This window comes from Scyliorhinus torazame, chromosome 3 (assembly GCF_047496885.1).
Source record: "Scyliorhinus torazame isolate Kashiwa2021f chromosome 3, sScyTor2.1, whole genome shotgun sequence".
NCBI lineage: Eukaryota > Metazoa > Chordata > Chondrichthyes > Carcharhiniformes > Scyliorhinidae > Scyliorhinus > Scyliorhinus torazame.
The window spans coordinates 330,799,232-330,823,777 of NC_092709.1; the positions used below are offsets into that span (position 1 = coordinate 330,799,232).

Sequence of the window (24,546 nt, forward strand, 5' to 3'; positions counted from 1 at the left end):
ACCTGTAAAGAGCTTCACTGAGACCACAACAGGGACTTCCCGTTTGCAGTTTTGTTCTCCATATTTAAGGACATATTTGCACTGGAGACAGTACAGCAAAGGTTCACTAGATCGGTCCCCAAAATGAGAGACCTAAAAGAACGAAAGGTGATCTCATTGAAACATACAAGCTTTTAAAGTGGTTTGACAGGTTAGAGAGAGAGAGAGCATCTTTCCAGTTGCTGGGGAGTCTAAAACACAGAAGCACAGTCTCAGGAGAAGCAGACTATCGTTTAGGAATGAGGTGAGGAGAAAGTTCTTCATTTAAAGAGTTAAGAACCTTGGGAATTCAGAGGGTTGTGAATATTCCATTGTTGAATACATTTATGGCTGGAATAGGAAGTTATTAATGCAACGGTCTCGGACTTTAGTGAAACCACACCTGAAGTCCTTATACTATTTGGCTGTGTTGCCTAAGGAAGGATATATGTGCCTTGGAATGAGTACAGCAAAGATTCAAAGATTCCTGGGATGAGGGAGATTGGCTTGGGAGGAGAATTTGGCCTGTGAGGCATATATCCCCCAGAGTTTGGAAGATAAATATAAATTGAAACATAAAATTTCAAACGGGCTTGATGGGGCAGAGTCTGGGAGGATGTTTACCGCTGGAGCAGCACAGTAACACAAGTGGTTAGCACTGCAGCTTCACAGCGTCAGGGTCGCAGGTTCGATTCCCCGCTGTGTCACTGTCTGTGCAGAGTCTGCACGTTCTCCCCGTGCCTGCATGGGTTTCCTCCGGGTGCTCTGGTTTCCTCCCACAGTCAAAAGACGTGCAGGTTAGGTGGATTGGCCATGATAAATTGCCCTTAGTGACCAAAAAGGTTAGGTGGGGTTATTGGGTTACGGGGATAGGGTGGAAGTGAGGGCTTAAGTGGGTCGGTGCAGACTCAATGGGCCGAATGGCCTCCTTCTGCACTGTATGTTCTACGTTTACCCTACCTGGGGAGACTAGAATTAGGGGTTAAAATCTCAGAATAAGGGATTGACTATTTAGGATGGAGATGAGTAGAAATTCCTTTCGGAATTTTCTACCCCAGAGAGCTGTGAATATTCAATCATTCAGTATACTGAAGACTAAAGAGAGATAGAATTTTGAATATCAAGGGAATCAAAGGATATCAAGTACATCTGATGTAGATAAGCCAGTGAATGGCAGAGCATGTTTGAATGGCCAAAAAGCCTATTCAAGCCTCTAATACTTTTGTTATGTTCTACAGTATGCCTTGAGGCACACAATGAGACCCTCGCCACGGCTAATGCTTGAGATCTCAGCTAGATCTTGGGTGTATTCCAATAAATGGGTCATTATGGATAAAGCTCTGAAACTGAGACCCATATACTAGTCTGAATGTTATCTGCCCAATATTAGTCTCCGTCTGACAGCACTGCAAGTGTATCGACAATAGATGCACTGCGGTGGTCAAGAAAGTGGCTCACCACCATCTTCTCAAGGGCCTCTAGATGGGCAACAAATGCTGACCTTACCGGTGATGCTCACATCCCAAGTTGGTAATATTAAAACAAGAATGTTGCGACTAGGGGCTTTTCACAGTAACTTCATTGAAGCCTACTTGTGAAAATAAACGATTATTATTATTACCTTCAGCTTTGAACCCAGCAAATTTACATTGTGGTTCAGTTCTGATTTCCAAAATTCTGAATTCCAAAAAGAATTGAATGTAAACTATGCACTCTGGAGTGCTGCGAGAGCTTGCCCAAAGAAATTTTGATGAACAGATGCCACAACTTGTAGCCATTTGCCACGTTCCTAAACAGCAACGGTGAAATCGGATCTGATGTTGGAGGTTTCTTTGAGTCTGAGGGAGACATTATTTTATACTTGTATGCGAAAAGTTTGTCATGTGCTGAAACCAAATTGTGTGGAGGGGATGGGGAGGGAGAGTTTATGGGCTAATGTTCTGGAATTACTTGATTCATTCCATTCATCCTCTTTATATTTCCGCAATGTCCCTCTTGCCTCTTCCAAACATTGAAATGCCCCAATTTCTCCATTCTGCAGAACCTACTGCTCTGCAGGACGTCAGCCTTCTGCACATTATTCAGAAGCCAGGAGAAGGGTGTCGTCCTGGGTCTCAGTAACCAAAACTGGACAGAATACTCAAGTGCAAAGGAGTCTACAGCAGTTTAAGCACAATTTTGCCCAATTTATGTGCTTGATCTTTGGCAACGCAGTTCAGCATCTTGTTACTTGGCTGTTTCTTACTCAGTGGCCAGTCTACCAAAAGTTCATTATGTCTAAACGTAGCTATTACATGTTTTAATCAACTTTATTCTTGCTCTGAAAGATGCAACAAAACAAATTACAACACTCCGAGGAAATTGAGCAAACAAGACTTGCTGTAACACTCACCTGGTCTTTCACACACACTTCCATTCACTGGGTTGATGCAGGTAGCCGCTTTCAAACTAGCATAATTAGGTTCTGCCAAATAACCACAGAATCCTGCATCACTTGGCTCTTGCGTCATCCACTGCAGTGATGTGTTTGTGAAGGGTGACATGTCTTCCCAGCACCAATATGAAACATTGATTTTCCGCAATCCAACCCATGGGGTTATCGGAGCTTTGTACTGTAATTTTAACAATTGTGTCAGCGTTAATGTGGATAACATTTGCAAAAGTAGGAACAGAGATGACATGTGTTCCAGAACTTGAAATCTTGCAGAATTAATCTGGCGTCGCTTTTTCAGCTTCTGACTGAATTGTTGCAAATAGAACATAGAACATAGAACGATACAGCGCAGAACAGGCCCTTCGGCCCACGATGTTGCACCGAAACAAAAGCCATCTAACCTACACTATGCCATTATCATCCATATGCTTATCCAATAAACTTTTAAATGCCCTCAATGTTGGCGAGTTCACTACTGTAGCAGGTAGGGCATTCCACGGCCTCACTACTCTTTGCGTAAAGAACCTACCTCTGACCTCTGTCCTATATCTATTACCCCTCAGTTTAAAGTTATGTCCCCTCGTGCTAGCCCTATCCATCCGCGGGAGAAGGCTCTCACTGTCCACCCTATCCAACCCCCTGATCATTTTGTATGCCTCTATTAAGTCTCCTCTTAACCTTCTTCTCTCCAACGAAAACAACCTCAAGTCCATCAGCCTTTCCTCATAAGATTTTCCCTCCATACCAGGCAACATCCTGGTAAATCTCCTCTGCACCCGCTCCAAAGCCTCCATGTCCTTCCTATAATGTGGTGACCAGAACTGTTTGCGTGGGTTTCACCCCCACAACCCAAAAATGTGCAGGCTAGGTGGATTGGCCATGCTAAATTGCCCTTAGTTGGAAAGAACACCCTGCCTAGGCCCACTCCCCCGCACTATCTACATAATCACATTTAACCTTTTGACACAAAGGGGCAATTTAGCATGGCCAATCCACCTAACCTGCACATCTTTGGACTGTGGGAAGAAACCCAAACACACACGGGGAGAACCTGCAAACTCCAAACAGGCAGTCATCCAAGGCCGGAGTTGAACCCGGGTCCTGGGCACTGTGAGACAGCAGTGCTAACCACTTATACTTTAGGTAAAAACACCAAATTATGCCTTGACCATCAAACAGCAGGTTAACAGGCAAGCAACATACATTTACTTGTTGAATTACCAAAATCCAGAGATTAACAACACAATAAAGGAAGTACGACCAGTAAAATAAGGCAGATAGCAACTTGTTCACAAGTGGAAGGGATAGAAACATTGAAATAGAAACATAGAAGATAGGAGCAGGAGGAGGCCATTCAGCCCTTTGAGTCTGCTCCACCATTCGTCACGATCATGGTTGATCGTCCAACTCAATAGTCTAATTCTGCTTTCTCTCCATAACTCTTGATCCCATTCGCCTCAAGTGCCATATCTAGCCGCCTCTTGAATGTATTCAATGTCTTAGCCTCAACTACTTCCTGTGGTAATGAATTCCACAGGCTCACCACTCGTTGGATGAAGAAATGCCTCCTCATCTCGGTCCTAAATGGTCTATCCCGAATCCTCAGACTGTGAGCCCTGGTTCTGGACACACACACCCCATCAGGAACATCCTCACTGCATCCACCCCATCTAGTCCTCTCTACCGCCCTTTTTGAATATTAGAGTGACATGAGCTGACCTCCAATCTGCAAGAACTGCTCCAGAGTCTATAGAATCCTGGAAGATGACCACCAAATGGCAATAAGCCCTAGCCAGCAACACTGAGATTTTGCGGAATTTTTAAAAAGTCTCCTCTGGGATGAACATATTCTCTGGGGTTTGGTCACTCACTACTGCATTCTAATCTCTTGAGGTAGAGGCCAATATTTCTTTGGATTTGATTGATTTTTCAGCAGTCCACCAAATCCCATCCCCCCTCTACAGCTCTTAGTCTCTTACCCTTGATAAAATATTATAATTGCTCTTTCTTGTATCCAGATTGAATGACCTTTAGCCACATTGAAGGCCATCTCAAATAAGCGAAACATAGTGGATGCTGGAATCTGAAAGAAGGATAAAGGACACCGGAAAATGTATTTATAGGATCCTCTAGTCCTGTTGTTGACAAACATCTCTACAGTTTTGTCCATTCACTTAGTGTGCCCATAACTTAAGAATCCCCCTATTTAAACATTGTTTATTCCTTTATTTTCCCCTTGTTTTTGCGATTACAATTTTTATCCATGGACAATTAATGGGCCTGTGCTTTAATGCAGACTTTGCCTTTAATTCAGGCAGGAAAGATCAGTGATGACTTGGTTTGACTGACTTGGCTGGAGGCAAATGAACTGGCCCGAAATGCAGGGCTTAGCCAATAACCCGTGGTGATTGCTTCGGATTTATCTGGAACGTCTCTCTTCCTAATAAGGCTGGCTTGTTCAGTTTTCGCTTCCAGTTCAAGAGCTAGAAGATGCATCTCTGAAGTTTCCCTCTCAAAGATCTGATTAGTTACCTCTAAAAATCCAGTGCAATAATTTTTTTGACACTGCCAAGGATTGAGATTAAAACTTGGGATGGAAGCTGGGTTTGATGCAAGACAAAGAGTCTTATCAAGGAAGCCATCTCAAAGGTAGCCCTTGAGTTGAAGGCCCAGTTTAATAAAGTGGCTCTTCCGAGGAAATCCTACTGCCTGTGAGTACTGAATGGATATTACTACCAGAAGACCATCACCAATTTTACAACAGTGGCTTCAGAAGAATTCAACATCGAAAGCAAGGATCCATCCATTTTCACATTACTCATTTTTTTTTTACCCCTTTCCACCCCTTTGTTTGTTTGCCTTGTATGTGTGTGGGGGTAGAGGCTGGGATCGTTAAGGGGGGGGTAGTAAGTTAGCCTGTCATTATTTTGCTGTAATTACTGTACATTTAATCTTTATTTCTGTTATAAATAAACAATAAACTTACAAACCTGGTGACTGTAAATTATTGGGCAGCCAAGGACCAAAGATTGAGACTTCCATACAAATTACTGGCTAATTCACTTGTGTTGGGACTCCAGGGTCTGTGAGGCAGGAATTGACCGTGCACAAGTCAAGGGTGTCGTTTCAATAAGGCTTCAAATTCCACATCGAACCACACAATCTCCTGTTCCTTTCTAACTGTATTGTCATTGTAAACCTGGATCGACAACTCTCCAGTCCTAATCCAAATAATTGATATTTCTGGTGCAAGTCTGAGGCACAGATGCATGCAGAAAACTGTTTCTTACAGAGAATGTCCTCTTTATCCCTACTTGGACTTGAATAATGATAAATAATAATAATCGCTTATTCCCACAAGTAGGCTTCAATGAAGTTACTTTGAAAAGCCCCTAGTCACCACATTCCGGCACCTGTTCAGGGAGGCCAGTGCTGGCCTTGTTCTGCACTGCAAGCCAGCTGTTTAGCCCACTGTGCTAAATCAGCCTCTCTCTTTTATTGTCACAAGTAGGCTTACATTAACACTGCAATGAAGTTACTGTGAAAATCCCCTAGTCGCCACATTCGTCGCCTGTTCAGGTACAGGGAGGGAGAATTCAGAATGTCCAAATCACCGAACAAGCACGTCTTTCGGGACTTGTGGGAGGAAACCGGAGCACCCAGAGGAAACCGACGCAGGCACGTGGAGAACGTGCAGGCTCCGCACAGACGGTGAGTCAAGACGGGAATCGAACCTGGGACTCCGGTACTATGAAGCAACAGTGCTACCCACTGTGCTAACGTGCCACCCTTGTACCAACTTGAATACCAACTTGTATCAAATGGTTATGACAATTCAATGTGCTTTAACTTCTGATATTGCCTGTATGGGTTCAGAGCCAATGCCGACTGCAACGCTACACAGGCGCCTCCTATTTTTGTATCTCTTGTTCCTTTAAATTTAATTTTCCCAATCTTCCGGATTCAACCTTCTCCTGGCCTGTGTGTGTAATACTTAATACAGTCTTTTGATTTATTTATTGACCATGATTGCTTTACAGCAAAGATCGGGGTTTAACCATTTGGAGGTACATATGAATTCTGAATCATAACAAATATTTCTCAGTTTGCCAGTAGGGTTTTCCACAATTCAGGCTAGTTTACTGCAATCAATTTGTCTATAATCCCTTTGAAGCTTTTTTTATTCATTTTATTCGTTCATAGAATGTAGGCATCCATAGAATCCCTACATGGCAGGAGGCCATTCGGCAGACCGAGTCAGCACCGCCCCTCCAAGAGAGCCTTCTATCTAGCCCACTCCCCCGTAACTCCTCACATTGATCATGGCCAATCCACCTAACCTGTACATCTTTGGAATGAGGGGACAAACCAGAGAACCCAGAGGAAAGCCATGCAGACATGGGAGAACGTGCAAAGTCCACATGGACAGTGACCCAAGGCCCGACTGGAACCCAGGTCCCTGGCACTGAGGCAGCAGCGTTAATCACTGTGCACCATACCGCCAGTCATGGTAACCAACTGTCCCATAATTCGGCTTTTCGGCCTGCATCGGGCCTTCCCGGGACGTGCTTAGTCCTGGATTTCTTGCATCTCTGCAGGCTTTGTGACTTTGCATGGGTCAGCTGTGACAGGTTGGTAGTTTGTGTTCGATCCCAGGGGTTAATTCAGAACTTTGGTGGATAACTCGCTATCCTCAATTACATTACTGTCACTATTCCCCAGATATTTCCATACAGATTAATCCTTGCGAATTAATCCTAATTTTTCAGTCATTGCTAAACCTAATTTAGCCTATTTGTTTGTCATATCTGAAATATTTTCATATTATCTTAGAATTGTTGCAGCACAGAAGGGGGCCATCCGGCCCTTCATGTTACTGCCAGATCTCTGCAAGAACAATTCAGCCAGTTCCACTCACTGTCCTTTTTACCACTGTAAGAAGTCTTACAACACCAGGTTAATGTCCAACAGGTTTGTTTCAAACACTAGCTTTCGGAGCACTGCTCCTTCCTCAGGTGAAACAGGTGAGATCCCAGAGAACTGGAGAGGGTGCAGAGGAGGTTTACCAGAATGTTGCCTGGTCTGGAGGGTGTTAGCTATGTGGAGAGGCTGAATAGACTCGCACTGTTTTCATTAGAAAGATGCAAATTGCGGGGTGGCCTGATAGAGGTCTCCCTCAATGTCAACAAAACGAAGGAGATTGTCATCGACTTCTGGAAGCATAGTGGAGCACATGACCCTGTCTAAATCAATGGGAACGAAGTAGAAAGGGTCGAGAGCTTCAAGTATTTAGGTGTACAGATCACCAACAGCCTGCCCTGGTCCCCCCCCATGCCGACACTATAGCTAAGAAAGCCCACCAACGACACTATTTTCTCAGAAGACTAAGGAAATTTGGCATGTCAGCTACGACCCTCACCAACTTCTACAGATGCACCGTAGAAAGCATTCTTTTCTGGTTGTATCACATCTTGGTATGGAACCTGCTCTGCCCAAGACCACAGGAAACTACAAAAGGTCGTGAGTGTAGCCCAGTCCATCATGGGCAGTACGGTAGCATTGTGGATAGCACAATTGTTTCACAGCTCCAGGGTCCCAGGTTCGATTCCGGCTTGGGTCACTGTCTGTGCGGAGTCTGCACATCCTCCCCGTGTGCGCGTGGGTTTCCTCCGGGTGCTCCGGTTTCCTTCCACAGTCCAAAGATGTGCAGGTTAGGTGGATTGGCCATGATAAATTACCCTTAGTGTCCAAAATTGCCCTTAGTGTTGGGTGGGGTTACTGGGTTGTGGGGATAGGGTGGAAGTGTTGACCTTGGGTAGGGTGCTCTTTCCAAGAGCCGGTGCAGACTCGATGGGCCGAATGGCCTCCTTCGGCACTGTAAATTCTATGAAATCACGCAAACCAGCCTCCCATCCATTGACTCAATCTAACCACTGTGCACCGTACCACCAATCATGGTAACCAACTGTTAGAAACTTTACTACTCAAGTTGCTGTTCCCGTATTCCATGCAAAAATTAAAACTTTCCATTATAACCACTTTATTTGTACTGCATGGTTCCCATGTTTATACATTTCTTCCCACAACTTCACACTTAGTAGCCTGCAGACAACAACCAGATATGGACCTCATTTTTTACTTCCTAATTCATAGCTATTTCCACTGTCAGATCAACTTCACTTAAATCCCTCCTTTCTCCTAATTTCATCATTGATTGATCCCATTCTTTCTCCAATTCCTCTTTCCCTTCTAAAGATCCTGTAACCTGGAACATTTAGATCCCAATCATGCCCAGCATTGTTCATGAACAAGTTTGGTTTAAATTGTAGGAATTCAACAATTGCTAATTATGAAACAATTAGTTGGGCCTTGTCCGGTGGACTGAGCCTTATCCGAATTTTTGGTTGGGGACTTGGGTTTGTTGTAGGAAATAGTCTTGGATCCGCGTAGTCCAATACCACATAATTGATGTATTCGCCAATTATGCGCAGATGCTTGATTTAGAATGGAGGAAAGTTCAGTTGAACCTAAAACTCCCAAGCAAGATCCACTAAAAGCAAATTAAACTCACCAACACATGCATAATCTGTAATTCCTTGAGCACAAATTCGACTTTCTTCTGCGATGTAAGTGAGGCAAGTGCTGCATTCTGACCCCGACAGAACAGCTTTGCATTATCATAGTTGTCTTTTGTGATGGTGATCGTCAGACATGAGTTTCCCACCAAGTGCCAACTCTCGCCACAGATGGTTTCTATAGATGCCAATTTGAAAAATAAACACTTCAAAATGAAACACAATACTGCTTTCCTTCCATTTTGATTTGAAAATCAAAGATACATAACTGTAACCACGTTTTGAAGGCTACATAGGAGACTTTCAAATTTGCTTAAAAATATGCATTGTTCCTCCAAGCAGACAAATACTGTATATACGTGTGATGTAAATGGCTGTTGACATGCTAATGTAACAGCAAGCTTCATTTCCCTCCATCACCACTCTCCCTCTTTCACATGTCCACTTCACAGCTCATCAATCATGCAGGACTAGTAAAACAAGTAAACAAAAAGCAGCTTTATAGCAAGCTGAAATGGGAATTATTTGAAGCTACATGCCAACAATCCCTTCTCCCTTTTAAACACAAAAGTGCGCATTAATGTCTTCAAAATCCAGACACCGGTTATATCAGTTTTAAAGTACAATTTAACAAGTAGAGGTTTGTGTTCCAGAGTGGAGGGTAGAGACATGCTTCACATTTCACAGGCGGGTTAACTTGATAACTGAACTAAAGATAATTCCCACGCTACAAAACTGCACAATCAGCACAAGTTGGATATGAAATTGTGTCTCATGGCTCTTTACCACACTGCTTAGATATCATATCATTTGGGATGTAAAATGTGCCATTGTGCTGCTGGTGATGATGCGGGACTAGTCCAGGGAACCATTTTCATTCTACACTGTTTTGTAAAATATGAAAGATTCCATAGGTTAACTACAACATGACAAAGTTTGTCAGATAAGCAAGGGTGAAGGGTTAGAGTGATGTAGTTGCTCAAATTACAAGAAATAAAGCAATCAGAATAACGGGAATACACAGCCCCTAAATGTGCATAGAAACACAGAAAATAGGAGGAGGCCATTCAGCCTTTCGAGCCTGCACTGCCATTCATTATGATCATGGCTGGTCATCCAACTCAACAGCCTAATCCCACCTTCCTCCATATTCTTTGATCCCCTTCGCCCCAAGTGCTATATCTAACTGCTTCTTGAAAACAATATTTTGGCCTGAACTAATTCCTGTGGTAACAAATTCCAGAGGCTCACCAATCCCTGGGTGAAGAAATATCTCCTCATCTCAGTCCTGAATGCTTTACCTCATATCCTCAGACTCTGACCTTTGGTTCTGGACACACCCACATCAGGAACATCCTTCTTGCATCGACCCTATCTAGTCCTGTCAGAATTTTATAGGTTTCTATGCGACCCCCCCCACTCATTCTTCTAAACGTCAGCTAGTAGAATCCTAACCAACTCGAGCTCTCCTCATGCGTCCACCCTGCCATCACAAAAATGTTATCCTCCCCACAATTGTCTACTTACACGAGTATTCTTCTTGTTCAACCACTGTTACATTCCTAGGGAACAATAGCTGCAATATCAAGGAGTGAGAGCTGGAGAAAGTCACCAGGGTCGCCCGGAGCAGACTGGAGAATGATCAGAAGTATGACAAAAAAACAAACTAAAAACTTACCAGGTAATGGGATGCATTCCTGGTTTCTGGGTTCCCATTGGCAGTTCTGGTCCATGGCACAACTTTTACAACTGGTCAGTTTATTACAAACATACTCCGGTTTATCTTTTGGACAGGACTCATAATCCCAGATTGATACCTGAAAGAAAAATTTAAATATGCTTGTTTACTGACACAACCCACTCTATTACTATACGAACAAAGACTCAAGATCAGGCAACTTCAAGGTACATTGCACATCATTATCAATTTGTTACCTTAAATTTTGACTATACCAATGCTCTCTTGGCTAGCCTTCTACCCTTCACTGTCCATAAACAAGCTCACTCTAAACTCTGCTGCCTGTCTCTCAACTGACATGGTCCTCATCATCAACTCTCGCAAACCCATCTCAGCTTGTGTCCTCTTATCTCAATATTGTCAACCTTGGGTTCAAATCCCTCCTAGGTCACTATGTGCCTGGAACAATCACTGGAACCTCTTCAAATGTCTTAACACTGAGATATTGGCCTGTAACTTCCCAGAGTGGCAATCAGTGGTGGATTGTCACTCCATAGTGAACTACCTGCACCTAAAATGGAAACTACCTGCCTTGCCTGACCTTCCTGACTCAGGCCAGGTGTCACTGAGGAAGTGAAGCGCATCCATGGCTCCAGCGACAGAGCACAACAGAAGCAGAGCGGAGAAGGATATGTCCACTTTTGAGAGCACTAGTTGGTGTAAAGCCGGAGAGTTTAAAGGTCCATTGAAAGAGAGCAGGTAGGTTTCTCTGAGGCAAATGAATGGGATACACTTCTAGGGCAGCACGGTAGAGTGGTGGTTAGCACAATTGCTTCACAGCTCCAAGGTCCCAGGTTCGATTCCCGGCTTGGTTCACTGTCTGTGCGGAGTCTGCTCGTTCTCCCCGTGTGTGTGTGTGGATTTCCTCCGGTAGCTCCGGTTTCCTCCCACAGTCCAAAGATGTGCAGGTTAGGTGGATTGGTCATGCTAAATTGCCCTTAGTTTTGGGTCGGGTTACTGGGTTATGGGGATAGGGTGGAGGTGTGGGCTTGGGTCAGGTGCTTTTTCAAAGAGCCGGTGCAGACACGATGGACCGAACCATCCAAAGTAAGCAATTTAAATCACTTTATTGGATGGATCCCAGCTGAATGGTTGCTCTACTGGACAATTACCGAGTAAACCTTTACCTGGGAATTTCCGAGAGGGTCCCCAAATCAGGCACAGGGGGGGCTAGAAGTTATTGCCAATTGATTTTCCTCCAATTCTTATCCCGTATGCATTCCTGATTTTCATCATTCCACCATTGGTGGCTGTGCATTCAATGGCCTAGTTCTGGAATTACTTCACTAACTCAACACATTCCATCGCACAGCTGAGCTCTCGTCTCAGTATTTTACTCTATTTGTATCAATGCTAACAGTGGCAATCTTCCAAATTTGACTCCATTGATCCTCCAACACTCCAAATGCGTCACAAGATGCTCTGCATGCTGCATAAGAAATCCATACTAAAATTAAGCTTCAATCTCCCCCCCCCTCATCATCTCCCAGCAACTCCAATGTGAAAATCATTCCCTTCAGTCTTTCCGTCCCCTTGCAATATTCAAGGTTTGTGTTTCCTAACCATTTGCTTACTGATCCACTTCCTCCTCTCCTACTATTCCAAGTTGCACGTTGCCTGGCAAAATGGATGCTGAGCCTTCAACTAATCTTGGCAATAAATATTCACTATAATATAGCCACTTCAAGAATAATCTACACACAAATATGAGTGAAGATTTAAGCAATCTGTTTCTTATCGATTTCTTTCAGCCATCCTTCTTTACCATCTCTCTTCACCAGTATTACGGAAACACATTGTTTGGTACTCACTACCCTTGCCTCGTTATTGGAATAAAACGGTTTGCTTTTCGGTGGAAAAAGTCTTTAAAATCTTTTATCACTTGCACAAAGGTAGTAAGATTATGGAGCTAATCTCTGTCTGAGGGAATGGAACATGCTTGCAAACAGAAAGTAAAGTGGATGCTATCTGACCCATGAACAAAATCTGCAAATGAAATACTATCTATTTTTCATCCCAATTCTTTTCTCACATGTAGCTTGAACTTATCAGCCCAGCAATCGGACTTCAGTTTTACAAGGTTGAGGGCTCAATCCTGCTGCAAGGCATCAGTGCATCATTTGGGCTGACGTTCAAATGGTGATATAGGAGTGCTACATTTCAAGAGGTGTCATTCTTCAGATAAGACATTATACCAAAGTAATAACTTGGTTCGCATAGTATTAGGGATCCCAAGCCATTATGTGAATAATAATAATCTTTATTAGTGACACAAGTAGGCTTACATTAACACTGCAATGAAGTTACTGTGAAAATCCCCTAGTCGCCACATTTCGGCGCCTGTTCGGGTACAGAGGGAAAATTCAAAATGTCCAATTCACCTAACAAGCACGTCTTTCGGGACTTTGTGGGAGGAAACCGGAGCATCCTAAGGAAACCCACACAGACACGGGGAGAACATGCAGACTCCACACAAGCAGTGACCCAAGCCGGGAATTGAACCTGGGTCCCTGGCACTGCGAAGCAAGTGCTAACCAAAGAGGAACAGGCAGGCTTTCTCTGTTGAACTGGCTAACCTCGCTCCTTCAAACATCACCTCCATAACCAAACCATGAATATCCATCTCAAACGTTTTCTGGGATTGTGTGTAAAAATGGCCTTGGGGTTTGTTTAACTAATAATCATAATTGTTTGAGGTAATTCATGGTATATAAAAATGAAAAATGAAATGAAATGAAAATCGCTTATTGTCACAAGTAGGCTTCAATGAAGTCTTCAATGAAGTTACTGTGAAAAGCCCCTAGTCGCCACATTCCAGCGCATGTTCGGGGAGGCTAGTGCGGGAATTGAATCGTGCTGCTGGCCTGCCTTGGTCTGCTTTCAAAGCCAGCGATTTAGCCCTATGCTAAACCAGCCCCTTTGAAGGGACTGCAGACATTTCAGGATTTCCGAGGAGCTTTATAAATGCAAATCATCCTTTTCCTTGGTAAATGTTTTATACCAAGATAAACAGCAGGGATATCGTCCATCATATTCAGAACTGAATCAAGTCCACTGCTGTCATTTTGTTTAACACAACAAAAATAGGTTATTTTACAGTACTTCCAGAGGAATGATAGTTAAATGGACAATTAAAAACCATTCTGAAGGATTGGTCGCTATACTCACAGTGGCTTCCGTGCAGTTACTATTCTTAGACAAGCACTTATCATGACACCATTGACAGCCATTTGTGTTTACTGTACAGCTGTAGCAATCAGTATACTGATCACACTTTTCATTATCTGCATCTGTAGTACAGTGGAGAGGAAAAAACATTTTTAATGAATATAGAAATAAGATATGTTCAAACATCAGTGATTTCTATGGAAATATGCCCTGGAGCCACCTTATAAAGCTAATTTCACCTTAACTGAGCACGTTCTGCAGTCCAACCACCAGTTGCTGTTACAACTCCGGGGAATTTCCAAACTGAACTTGATCCAAAATAATATTGTAAACATGAAAAGATTTCCATATAAATAGTTTTTTGTACTGCAGACCACTTAATTCATATTCTTAAGTGACAAATCATGCTAAGTGCACTGGAAAGCCATGTGCAAATCAATCCTGTGAGCAGGAAGAGACCAACTCAAAATGAAACGAGCCGTATTTTACTGTTCACCCTGATCTGTTCGGATGAAGTATTTTGCAACTTTTGCCACATTTAATTATAGTCGCAGTATCACTGCCATTTTACTGTTACTTAGTTCATAATTACCGAACCCATGGATCACGATCAAAACCATGTAGCTCTGTTGTGCAACAATGCTCTCTTCGCAAACATCACGGCTAAAGCCTTTCATTATATTGTATTTCAACAAAATCAAACAAGAAATCGGGCTCCACATAATAGCTGACAGAGGAAAGAGCCAAGTTGTCCATTTCCCAATGAAGAGGAGAGACTTCAAACCTGCTGCCACACCTCGGAATTCAGAGAAAACAAATGGAAAGTGAAAGCAAAGGCGTACACACCTAACTTCACACTACCCAACTGTGTGTAATGTTTATGGTTGGGGGGGGGGCGGGAGCACTGGGCTGAAGCAGGGTGTAGGAAAGCGTGTGGCACTTTAAAGGAATCACCATGGAAAACCTTGTCCTGATTTTCTAAAGCATTCAAACGCCAGGGAAACAGTTATTCGAAAGACACGAGTAGGTATAACACTGCTGCCCCCAACATCCCAGAAATATTCCCACATCCCTAGGAACAGAGGACTCTACAGCACCAGAGAAGGCCACTTGTAATTTCACTCCACAGATCGAAAAAGCCAAATTTGCTTTTTGAATAAATCACTCCATTGATAGACAAACGAGAAACAATGGAGGGAAAATGTTCGAGCCAACCCTCAAGCAGGTCGACTCGTCCTTGAGGAAAGGTGAATGGATTTGTGGATTTGTCTTTCAGCTGTAGAACAGCAACAAGCCAAAGATCCATTTGCAAAATGCGTGTGGGACAGTACAAGACATTTTTTAAACCATTCAGACACAAATTTAAAATCAACTTAGGAATGCTAGAACCGGAGAAAGCAATATTAAGGACATACATGTTTTGTTGGGGCACATGTCAAGAATCTGTTGCTTTTCTTTTGCTGTTGCCATTTCCCAGGGCACACAACCCATCATGTTGGTGTTCCACACACAGCGGATTCCAGGGGCTGCACCAACACATGCCACTTCATCAGAGAAAGACTCACAGCTGGCTGTGGTAAACATCAGAACGTCGCTTAGCAGAAGGCTGTTGAACCCGCCAAAAATGTACATTGTACTGAAAAAGGGGAAAAACACATCAGAATCCTGCCTTTGTCCAGAATATTTCTGAAAAATCTTTCACAAGGCCTTGAAGGCGAAGATAAAGGGGGAATTCTCAGTCAGCGGGATCTTCCACTTCACCAGCAGCACACCCACGCCTGGAAATTTCCTGACAGCATGGGGGTGGTCACAATGGGAAACCCCATTGGCCGTATGCCGGGACAGAGGACCCCGCTGCCGGCGGGGGCACACTGAAAACGGGTGCGGTGGGACGGAGAATCCCACCCAAAATTTCCAGTGGGAAATGTTCATTCAGAGTCCAATTTATGCAGAGCAAGCAATTATTGGAAAAGTACGTCCACACCACATGTTACTTTATGAAACTTTAACCTGGCCTTTCTCTGCTGAACAAATGCTACCGGCCCTACCGAGTGTTCCGGAATTCTTTGTATTTATTTCAGACTTGTAGAATCTTAAGCTGCAGGTATTGCTAAAATCACAAATAAACATCAGAGGGGATACAGGAACTGAGTCAGGAAAAAGGGTAAAAAGACAGATTTAAAGGTTCTTTATCCAAATGCACACTAACTTCTTCAAGACGGATGAATTGATAACACAAATAGAAATAAATATGATGTGAGGACTTCTGGTGGCAGCCATGGAGTGAGTGGTCTCACAAAGGGGAGCTCCTGCTTTAAGGTGCTGGTTTTGACCTTTTTCACCCATTCTTTGGGTAGATTCGGCAGAAAAGTGGAGTGGAGAGTGCAGCAGAAGTAGTTGTCCCCTGGATGGGCATGTATGCGGGCTATCAGACCTGGCTGAAGACAGTGAAGGACCTGGCGAAAGAGTTGGAGGAGACTTGTGGAGCAGTGCCAATTACGAAAATGGCGGAGGGGGAAGGGTCGTTCTCGATAGGAAAGCTGCAAATGGAGAAAATCATAGATCATAGAATTTACAGTGCAGAAGGAGGCCATTCGGCCCATCAAGTCTGCACCGGCTCTTGGAAAGAGCACCCTACCCAAGGTCAACACCTCCACCCTATCCCCATAACCCAGTAACCCCACCCAACACTAAGGGCAATTTTGGACACTAAGGGCAATTTATCATGGCCAATCCACCTAACCCGCACATCTTTGGACTGTGGGAGGAAACCGGAGCACCCGGAGGAAACCCACGCACACACGGGGAGGATGTGCAGACTCCGCACAGACAGTGACCCAAGCTGGAATCGAACCTGGGACCCTGGAGCTGTGAAGCAATTGTGCTATCCACAATGCTACCGTGCTGCCCTCAAATGATGTGCTTCATTAAAGAGGAGGTTCGGCAGCAATGGAAGTGACCAGATTATGTCTTTGGAGGCAGAGGTGGTGGTGCTGAGGGATCTGTGTAAGTCGCTGCAGTCGAAGGTGGAGGACCAGTGGAATAGGTCCAGGCGACAAAAACTGTGGATCATGGGTCTGCTGGAGGGAGTGGAGGGAACGAGCGCCACAAACTACATTGCCAGCTTTGACAAAGAATCATCAGACTCGAAACGTTAGCTCTTTTCTCTCCCTTCAGATGCTGCCAGACTTGCTGAGATTTTCCAGCATTTTCTCTTTCAATTTAGATTCCAGCATCCTCAGTAATTTTCGTTCATTGCAAGGATGTTGGCCAGTTTGTGGAAGAGTAGGTGTTGAGCAAGGTCCCAGAGGTGGATCGAGCCCATAGATCCTTGAGGGAGAAGCTGAGAGCAGGGGTGGTGCCACGGGCAGTGATTGTGCGAATGCACAAATTTCTGGACAAAGAAAAGAAGCTGAGGTGGGCCAGGCGAAACAGGTCTGTGAATGGGAGGGAAATCGAATTCAGATTTATCAGAACATTGAAGCGGAGTTGGCCAGGATGCGAGCAGGTTTCAACAAGGCCAAGGCAGTGCTGCATCGGCAACATATTCGATTCGGGGTGTTGTACCCGGCCAGACTTTGGGTAAGCTATGATGGCCAGGAATATTACTTTGGGACGCCGGAGGAGATAAATGACTTTATCAGGGATTATAAGCTGGGGGAGGGCTGAATGGTGACTTTGGATGGAGGAGTTATGTCCGAGAAAGTTGGATTTTGTTATTGTTCTTGTTTGCCGATTTTGGGGGGGGGGGTTAGTTAAGAATGTGTAAATTTGTAAGGCAGGTAGGGCATTTGCTCCACCCCGTCCTTTCTGGGGAGGGGTCTTTTGTGTTTTTGATGGTTTTATTTGTAATGCTTGTACTTTTGGGGCCTGTTGATGTTTTTGATACTTTTATGCTAATCGGATGCCTGTTGCAGAGGTTAAGGTGTGTTTTGTGGGGGGAGGGATGGGCAAATGTTGGAGGGGGGGCCTTCGGACAGGAGTCTGCACGTTCACGAACAATGCTAGTGAACGGGAGTGCAGTTGGGGGGGGGAGGAGGCTGCGATGGTTGGCCAGTGTGGGGCAGGAGGAGGGGGTGGGGGAAATGCGACGAGCCAGGAATGGAGGATGTGTGGGGTTGGGAGAGCAGGGTAAGGGCACTGGTGGAAAGGATTAGGTGGAAGTGGGAGGTGCAGTTGGGGAGGGAGATAGGATGGGGTCTCTGATGTGACGCGATGCGGCACGTGAACTGAACTTCCTCCTGCGCTAGAACGAGCTTGATTCAGTTTAAAGTGGTCCACAGGGTACACATGACTTGGGCTCACCACGAGTGGGTTCTTCCCGGTAGTAACGGATGGATATGAGAAGTGTGGGTGGGGGCCGGCGAATCATGTTCACAAGTTTTGGGGAGGTGGTGTTTGGGACCTTATCAAGGATAGTGGGGGCCGAGCTGAAGTCGTATTCCATGGTGGTGATCTTTGCGGCTTCAGAGTTGCGGGAGCTTCTGGAGGGAGAGGGAAATGGGACCGATGTCGCAGCCTTCGCCTCTTTGACTGCCCGGCGACGGATTCTTTTGAATTGGAGGTCAGATACTCCACCATGGGTTGCGGCCTGGCTATGGGACCTGTATGAGTTCCTCCGGTTGGAAAAGATCAACTTTGCCTTAAGGGGGTCAGAAGAGGACTTCGAGGTATGGTGGAGTCCATTCATGACGGTATTTGAGGAGTTATTTGTCACGGGGGTTGATGGGGAGGGAAGAGATTAAAAGGGGAAAAAGGTACTAACTGTTAACTCTGCTTTGTTGGAGTGTGGTTTTGTTGTTATTGTTTACATTTGGGATAAAATACCTTTTAAAGAATAAAAAAAATATGATGTGATGACCATTGCAGAGACATGGTTGAAAAGTGGCCACAACTGGACTGGAATATTCCCTAGAATCCCTACAGTACAGATATTTAACATTTTGGAAGGAAAGGAAGAAAGGGGCGGGAGGGGGGATAGCTCTATTAATCAAAGCTGAGATCAGTAGTTGAGAAATTATCTTGATCTTGGTTTGGAGAATTAAAATATAAGAAAAGGAGTGTCTGCTCAGGTTTAATGAAAATAGCTTATGTTCTTGGTATTTAAAGGTTTACGCTCCCGATAGGGAAAAATCAATTGTAATTCGGAATAATAAGGATTTTATTCATTTCCCTTTTCAGGAAAAACGAAAATGAAGCTTGAGATCACGTTTTATTGTCATCAGGATTATTCCAGCAGATATCAAGTTGAGATTTCTTTTCTAGATGCTACAGCAACCAAAAGGGTTTCTAAGCTGGCAGGGAGTCAGCTCCAAAGAAAACTTCGGCTTAATACTGAAATAGAGGTCCCATGTGAATTTTCAGTACAGATGAATGAATCGTGATATGAATAGCTTCCTGATCCCGTGAGTGTCATATGATCCATTCTAGATCATACAGGAAACAGTGCAAGACTAAATGGGTCTTTTTCCGGGTGGCGGGCAGTGACTAGTGCATGCCAAGGGTCAGTCCTGGGACCCCAGCTATTCACAATGTATATTAATGATTTGCATGAGGGAACAAAATGTAATATCTCCAAAATTTCAGGTGACATAATGCTGGGTGGGAGGGTGAGCTGTGAGCAGGATGCAGAAATCCTTCAGTGTGATTTGGACAAGCTGAGTGAGTGGGCAAATGCACGGCAGGTGCAGCATATTATGGATAAATGTAGGTTATCCATTTTGGTAGTAAAAACGGGAAGGCAAGTTATTATCTGAATGGCTGTTGATTGGGATAGGGGAATGTGCAACTGACATGGGCATCCTCGTACACCTGTCGCTGAAGGTAAGCATGCTGGTGCAGCAGGTGGTAAAGAAGGCAAATGGTATGTTGGCCTTCATAGCAAAATGATTTGAGTACAGGTGCAATGATATAGGGCCTTGGTGAGGCCACACCTGGAATATTGTGCGCCGTTTTGGTCTTTTATCGGAGGATGGATAGTCTTGCTATAGAGGGAGTGCAGCAGATGCTGAAAATCTGAAATAAAAACAGAAAATGCTGGAAACACTCATCAGGTTTTGCAGCATCTGTGGAGAGAGAAACAGAGTTAACGTTTCAAGTTGGTGCTCTCAAGCGTCAGTGGAGGAACATTTCAGAGACCTTGATCATTGTACCGCGAGGTAAATTTAGGATCATGATAGAAAAGTACCGTAGGCAATCCAGAGTAAGCATTAGCTAAAGGAAAGCAAATTTCAATGGGGCAAGGACAGAGCTGGATTGGAAAAAACGGACGAAAGGTTGACAGGGAGAACTGTAGCCAATAGGCTACCTTCCAAACAGAAATGTTTCAGGCACAGTCGAGGTATATTCCCTCAAAAGGGCAAACAAATCCAAAGTTCCCTGGATGAAAAAGGAGATAGAAATTGTGATAAAGAGAAAGTTTGCTTACGACAGGAGTCAGATAGAAAATACAGTTGAAAACCAAGAGGAATATAGAGGGGAGGTGAAAAAGCACATTAGAGAAGTAAAGAGGGATTATGAGAAAATACTTGCAGCCAATATAAAGGGGAATCCCAAAGACTTCTAAAGGCATATAAATAGTAAATGCCTTAGCATGAGGAGTATGAGGAGGAGTAGGGCCGATTAGAGACTTAAAAAAGAATTTATACATGGAGGCTGGGGGCATGGCTGAGCATTAAATGAATGCTTTCCATCTGTCTTTACCAAGGATGCAGATGCTACCCAAGCCATGGTGACAGAGGAGAAAACTCTGACACTAGAAGGCTTCAAAATTGATGAGGAAGTGTTGGATAGAATGTCTCTACTTAACCCAGTCCCCAGGTCCAGGTGAGATGCATCCAAAGATATTGAAGGGAGAGAGGAAATTGGTTGGGGGCTGGCCATAATCTTTCAGTCTCCTCTAGGCTCAGGGGAGGTGCCAGAGGGCTGGAGAATTACAAACATTATGCCCTTGTTCAAAAAGATTGCAAGGATAAGCCCAATAATTACAGACCAGTCCGTTTAACTTCAGTGCTGAGTACGCTGCTGGAAAAAATTATTCGGGATGGAATTAGGAGCTTTTGAAGCAATAAAAGAAAGGGTCCATGAGGGTAATGTTGTTGATGTGGTGTACATGGACTTGCATAATGCATTCAATACAGTGCCACACAATAGACCTGTGAATAAAGTTACAGCTCATGGATCAAATAGGACAGGAGAAAAGTGGATTTTAAAAATTGGCTCAGTAATAGGAAACAGAGTAATGGAGGACGGTTTATAGTGGGGTTCCCCAAGGGTTGGTATTGGGACCCTTGTCTTTCCTGATATATATTAATGATTCAGATCTTGGTGTGGAGGGGACAATTTCAAAGTTTGCGGATGATATGAAATTGGAAGCATTGTTATCAGTGAAGGGGTTAGTGTAGAACTTCAAGTTGGAGTGGACGAATAAGCAGCAGATGAAGTTAAATGTGGAGAAGTGAGGTGATGCATTTTGATAGGAAGAACATGGACAGACAATATAAAATAAGGGATACAATTCTTAAGGGAGTGCAGGAGCAGAGGGAGCTTGGTGCATATGTGCATAGATCATTGAAGGTGGCAAGACAGGTGGAGAGAGCAGCGAATAAATAGTTCGTTGGGTTTGTTAATAGGGACATTGAGTACAAGAGCAAGGAGGTTATGCTGAACTTATACAAAACATTAGTTGGGCCTCAGCTGGAGAATTGTGTACAGTTCTGGGTGCCACACGAGAATGTGAATGCATTGGAGCGAGTGCAGAAGAGGTTCACAAGAATGGTTCCAGGGATGTGAAGCTTCAGTTATGGACCCTTCCCCTTGGAGAGAAGGAGGCAAAGAAGAAAATCCATTGAATAGAACCATAGAATCCCCATAGTGCAGGAGGTGGCCATTTGGTTCATCGAGTCTGCATCGATCCTCTGAAAGAGCACTCTATACCTCAATCCACGTCTCAATAACCCCTTATCCTAACTTTCACAACCCTGGTCACTAAGGGGCAATTTAGCACGGCCAATCCCCTAACCTGCACATCTTTGGACTGTCACAGGAAACCAGAGCACCCGGAGAAAACCCACGCAGACGCAAGGAGAAAGTGCAAACGCCACACAAATCGTCAACCAAGGCTGGGATTGAATCCAAGTCCCTGGTGCTGAGGCAGCACTGCTAATCACTGTGCCATCAAGCCACTTTCTAACATTTAGCTTGTGATGCATGTGAATATTGAAGACTCCTCAAAATATTTCAATATCACCAGATTTAAAAAGACAAAGTCTTAGCTGTGATTAACAATTAATTATCTGCTCCTTACCCATTGCTGAACACTGCTGAATGACCAAACCGGTTGACATTGTGAGAAAGATCAGGTGTCGGCAATACAGACCACTCGTCGCAAGCTGTGGATACACAAAGTATGGTAACCAAAAGACTATCAAGCTTGGTCATGGATTAAATGAAACTAACTTATACTATATAATAACATGCATAAAATCTACTTCAATTACTGGCACAATTACACGAAGATTGATTCATTATCATAAGGTTCTGAATTCTCCCTCTATGTACCCTGAATGTGACGACTAGGGGTTTTTCCCAGTAACTTCATTGCAGTGTTAATGTAAACCTACTTGTGACAATAATAAAGATTATTATGGTGCCATACAATATAATGTCAAACCCTGCTTAGACTTAGTTTCAGGACTCTAGGTGGAGGCAATATTTTCTCCACCTTCATACTCAATTAATCAACTCATTATATCGTAACAATTAAAAACGTAATGCATTGGCAGACAGGAGAAACATTAGTCGGTACTAAACCTGTGGGTGACACAGTGGCTCGCACTGCTGCCTCAAAGCGCCAGGGACCCGGGTTCAATTCCGGCCTTGGGTGACTGTGAAGATTGCACGTCTGTGTCTATACGGGTTTCCACCGGGTGCTTCAGTTTCCTCCCACAGTCCACAAATGTGCAGGTTTGTTGGATTGGCCATTATAAATTAGTCCTTATTGTCCAAATATGAGCAGGTTAGGTGGGGGAGTGGGCCTAGGTAGGGTGCCCTGTCGGATGGTCGGTACAGACTCGATGAGCTGAATGGCCGACTTCTGCACTGTCGGGATTCTATGGAAACCCATTCAATTGGTTAGCACTACTGCTTCACAGCGCCAGGGACCCCGGTTCGATTCCCGGCTTGGGTCACTGTCTGTGCGGAGTCTGCACGTTCTCCGTGTCTGCGTGGGTTTCCCCCGGGTGCTCTGGTTTCCTCCCACAAGTGCCCAAAGACATGCTTATTAGGTGAATTGGACATTCTGAATTCTCCCTCTGTGTACCTGAACAGGCGCCACAGTGTGGCGACTAGGGGATTTTCACAGTAACGTCATTGAAATGAAAAATGAAATGAAAATCGCTTATTGGCACAAGTAGGCTTCAAATGAAGTTACTGTGAAAAGCCCCTAGTCGCCACATTCCGGCGCCTGTTCTGGGAGGCTGGTACGGGAATTGAACCGTGCTGGACTGCCTTGGTCTGCTTTCAAAACCAGTGATTTAGCCCTGTGCTAAACCAGCTGAACATTGCAGTGTTAATGCAAGCCTACTTGCGACACTAATAAAGATTATTATTAATTGCCTATGCAAATGCCCCAGAATCCAAAACGCGAACAAATATTAAACTTATCTAACCAGTCCCAGGACGTTCTTCAGAACTGGTCTACAGCCGCCTGGAGAAAATTTTCCTCACACAATCAGTAGCAGAGGGAAACAACATGGAGTCAAATCTTTAAAGGTTACTGAAGTTGTCAAACAGGCCAACATTCGAGAATATGAAAGTGCTTCTCAATATTAGATAGCTTAAAACAGGTAATGAGGCCAGAGATAGCACCAAGCAAAATTGTTCACGCTAACTTAAACTTATTACTTGTGGAAACACTAAGCTGAAAGCATAGTTTGCAAACATGGTGGTTCATTCTGCTCGCAAAGCTCTCGTGACAGAACTATGGGATCAGAGAGATGGAAGAGTTGATTAAACAAAAGGAAACATCTAACAAGTCGTTGTAGCTGAAAATTCACAGATAATTTGGATTGCTACAGAATTTTTTTTATTTTTTTTTAAATTCTTTTATGGGTTGTGGGCGTGACGGGTTAGGCCAGCATTTATTGCCATCCGAAGTTCCCCTTCAGAAGGTGGTGGTGAGCTGCATTCTTGAACCACTGGTGTCCCTGGTGTGTAGGCACACCTATAGTACTGTTAGGGAGGGAGTTCCAGGATTTTGACCCAGCAGCAGTGAAGAAACAGTGATATACTTCTAAGCCGGGGTAGTGAGTGACTTGGGAGGGGAACAATATGAGAATATGAAGGTACAACTTCAGAAGTTTTTGGAAGCCTATTATAAATAGGAATCTTGTCTTCAGTGCCAGGAACTCATGCTGCAGCTTCAGTCAGTCCAGGAGAGGAAGCACTGCTCATGCCTCACAACGCCAGGGACCTGGGTTCAATTCCAGCCTTGGGTGACTGTGTGGAGTCTACACGTTCTCCCCGTGTCTGCATGGGTTTGCTCCAGGTGCTCCGGTTTCCTCCCAAAGTCCAAAAATGTGCAGGTTAGGTGGATTGGCCATGCTAAAAGTTGC

At 44.1% G+C, this 24,546-nt stretch overlaps 1 protein-coding gene across 1 annotated transcript in view; it reads right to left on the reverse strand.

Moving 5' to 3' along the window:
- atrn (attractin) overlaps positions 1–24,546 on the reverse strand; it is a 471,138-nt gene that overhangs the window by 286,738 nt on the left and 159,854 nt on the right. Inside the window, exons 11-16 of the mRNA XM_072497666.1 lie at positions 22,239–22,323; positions 15,349–15,569; positions 13,934–14,055; positions 10,706–10,844; positions 9,024–9,205; positions 2,411–2,630 (exon numbers count right to left, since the gene is read on the reverse strand). Of these exons, the coding sequence (XP_072353767.1) occupies positions 2,411–2,630; positions 9,024–9,205; positions 10,706–10,844; positions 13,934–14,055; positions 15,349–15,569; positions 22,239–22,323 (969 nt within the window). The remainder of the gene's footprint in view (positions 1–2,410; positions 2,631–9,023; positions 9,206–10,705; positions 10,845–13,933; positions 14,056–15,348; positions 15,570–22,238; positions 22,324–24,546) is intronic.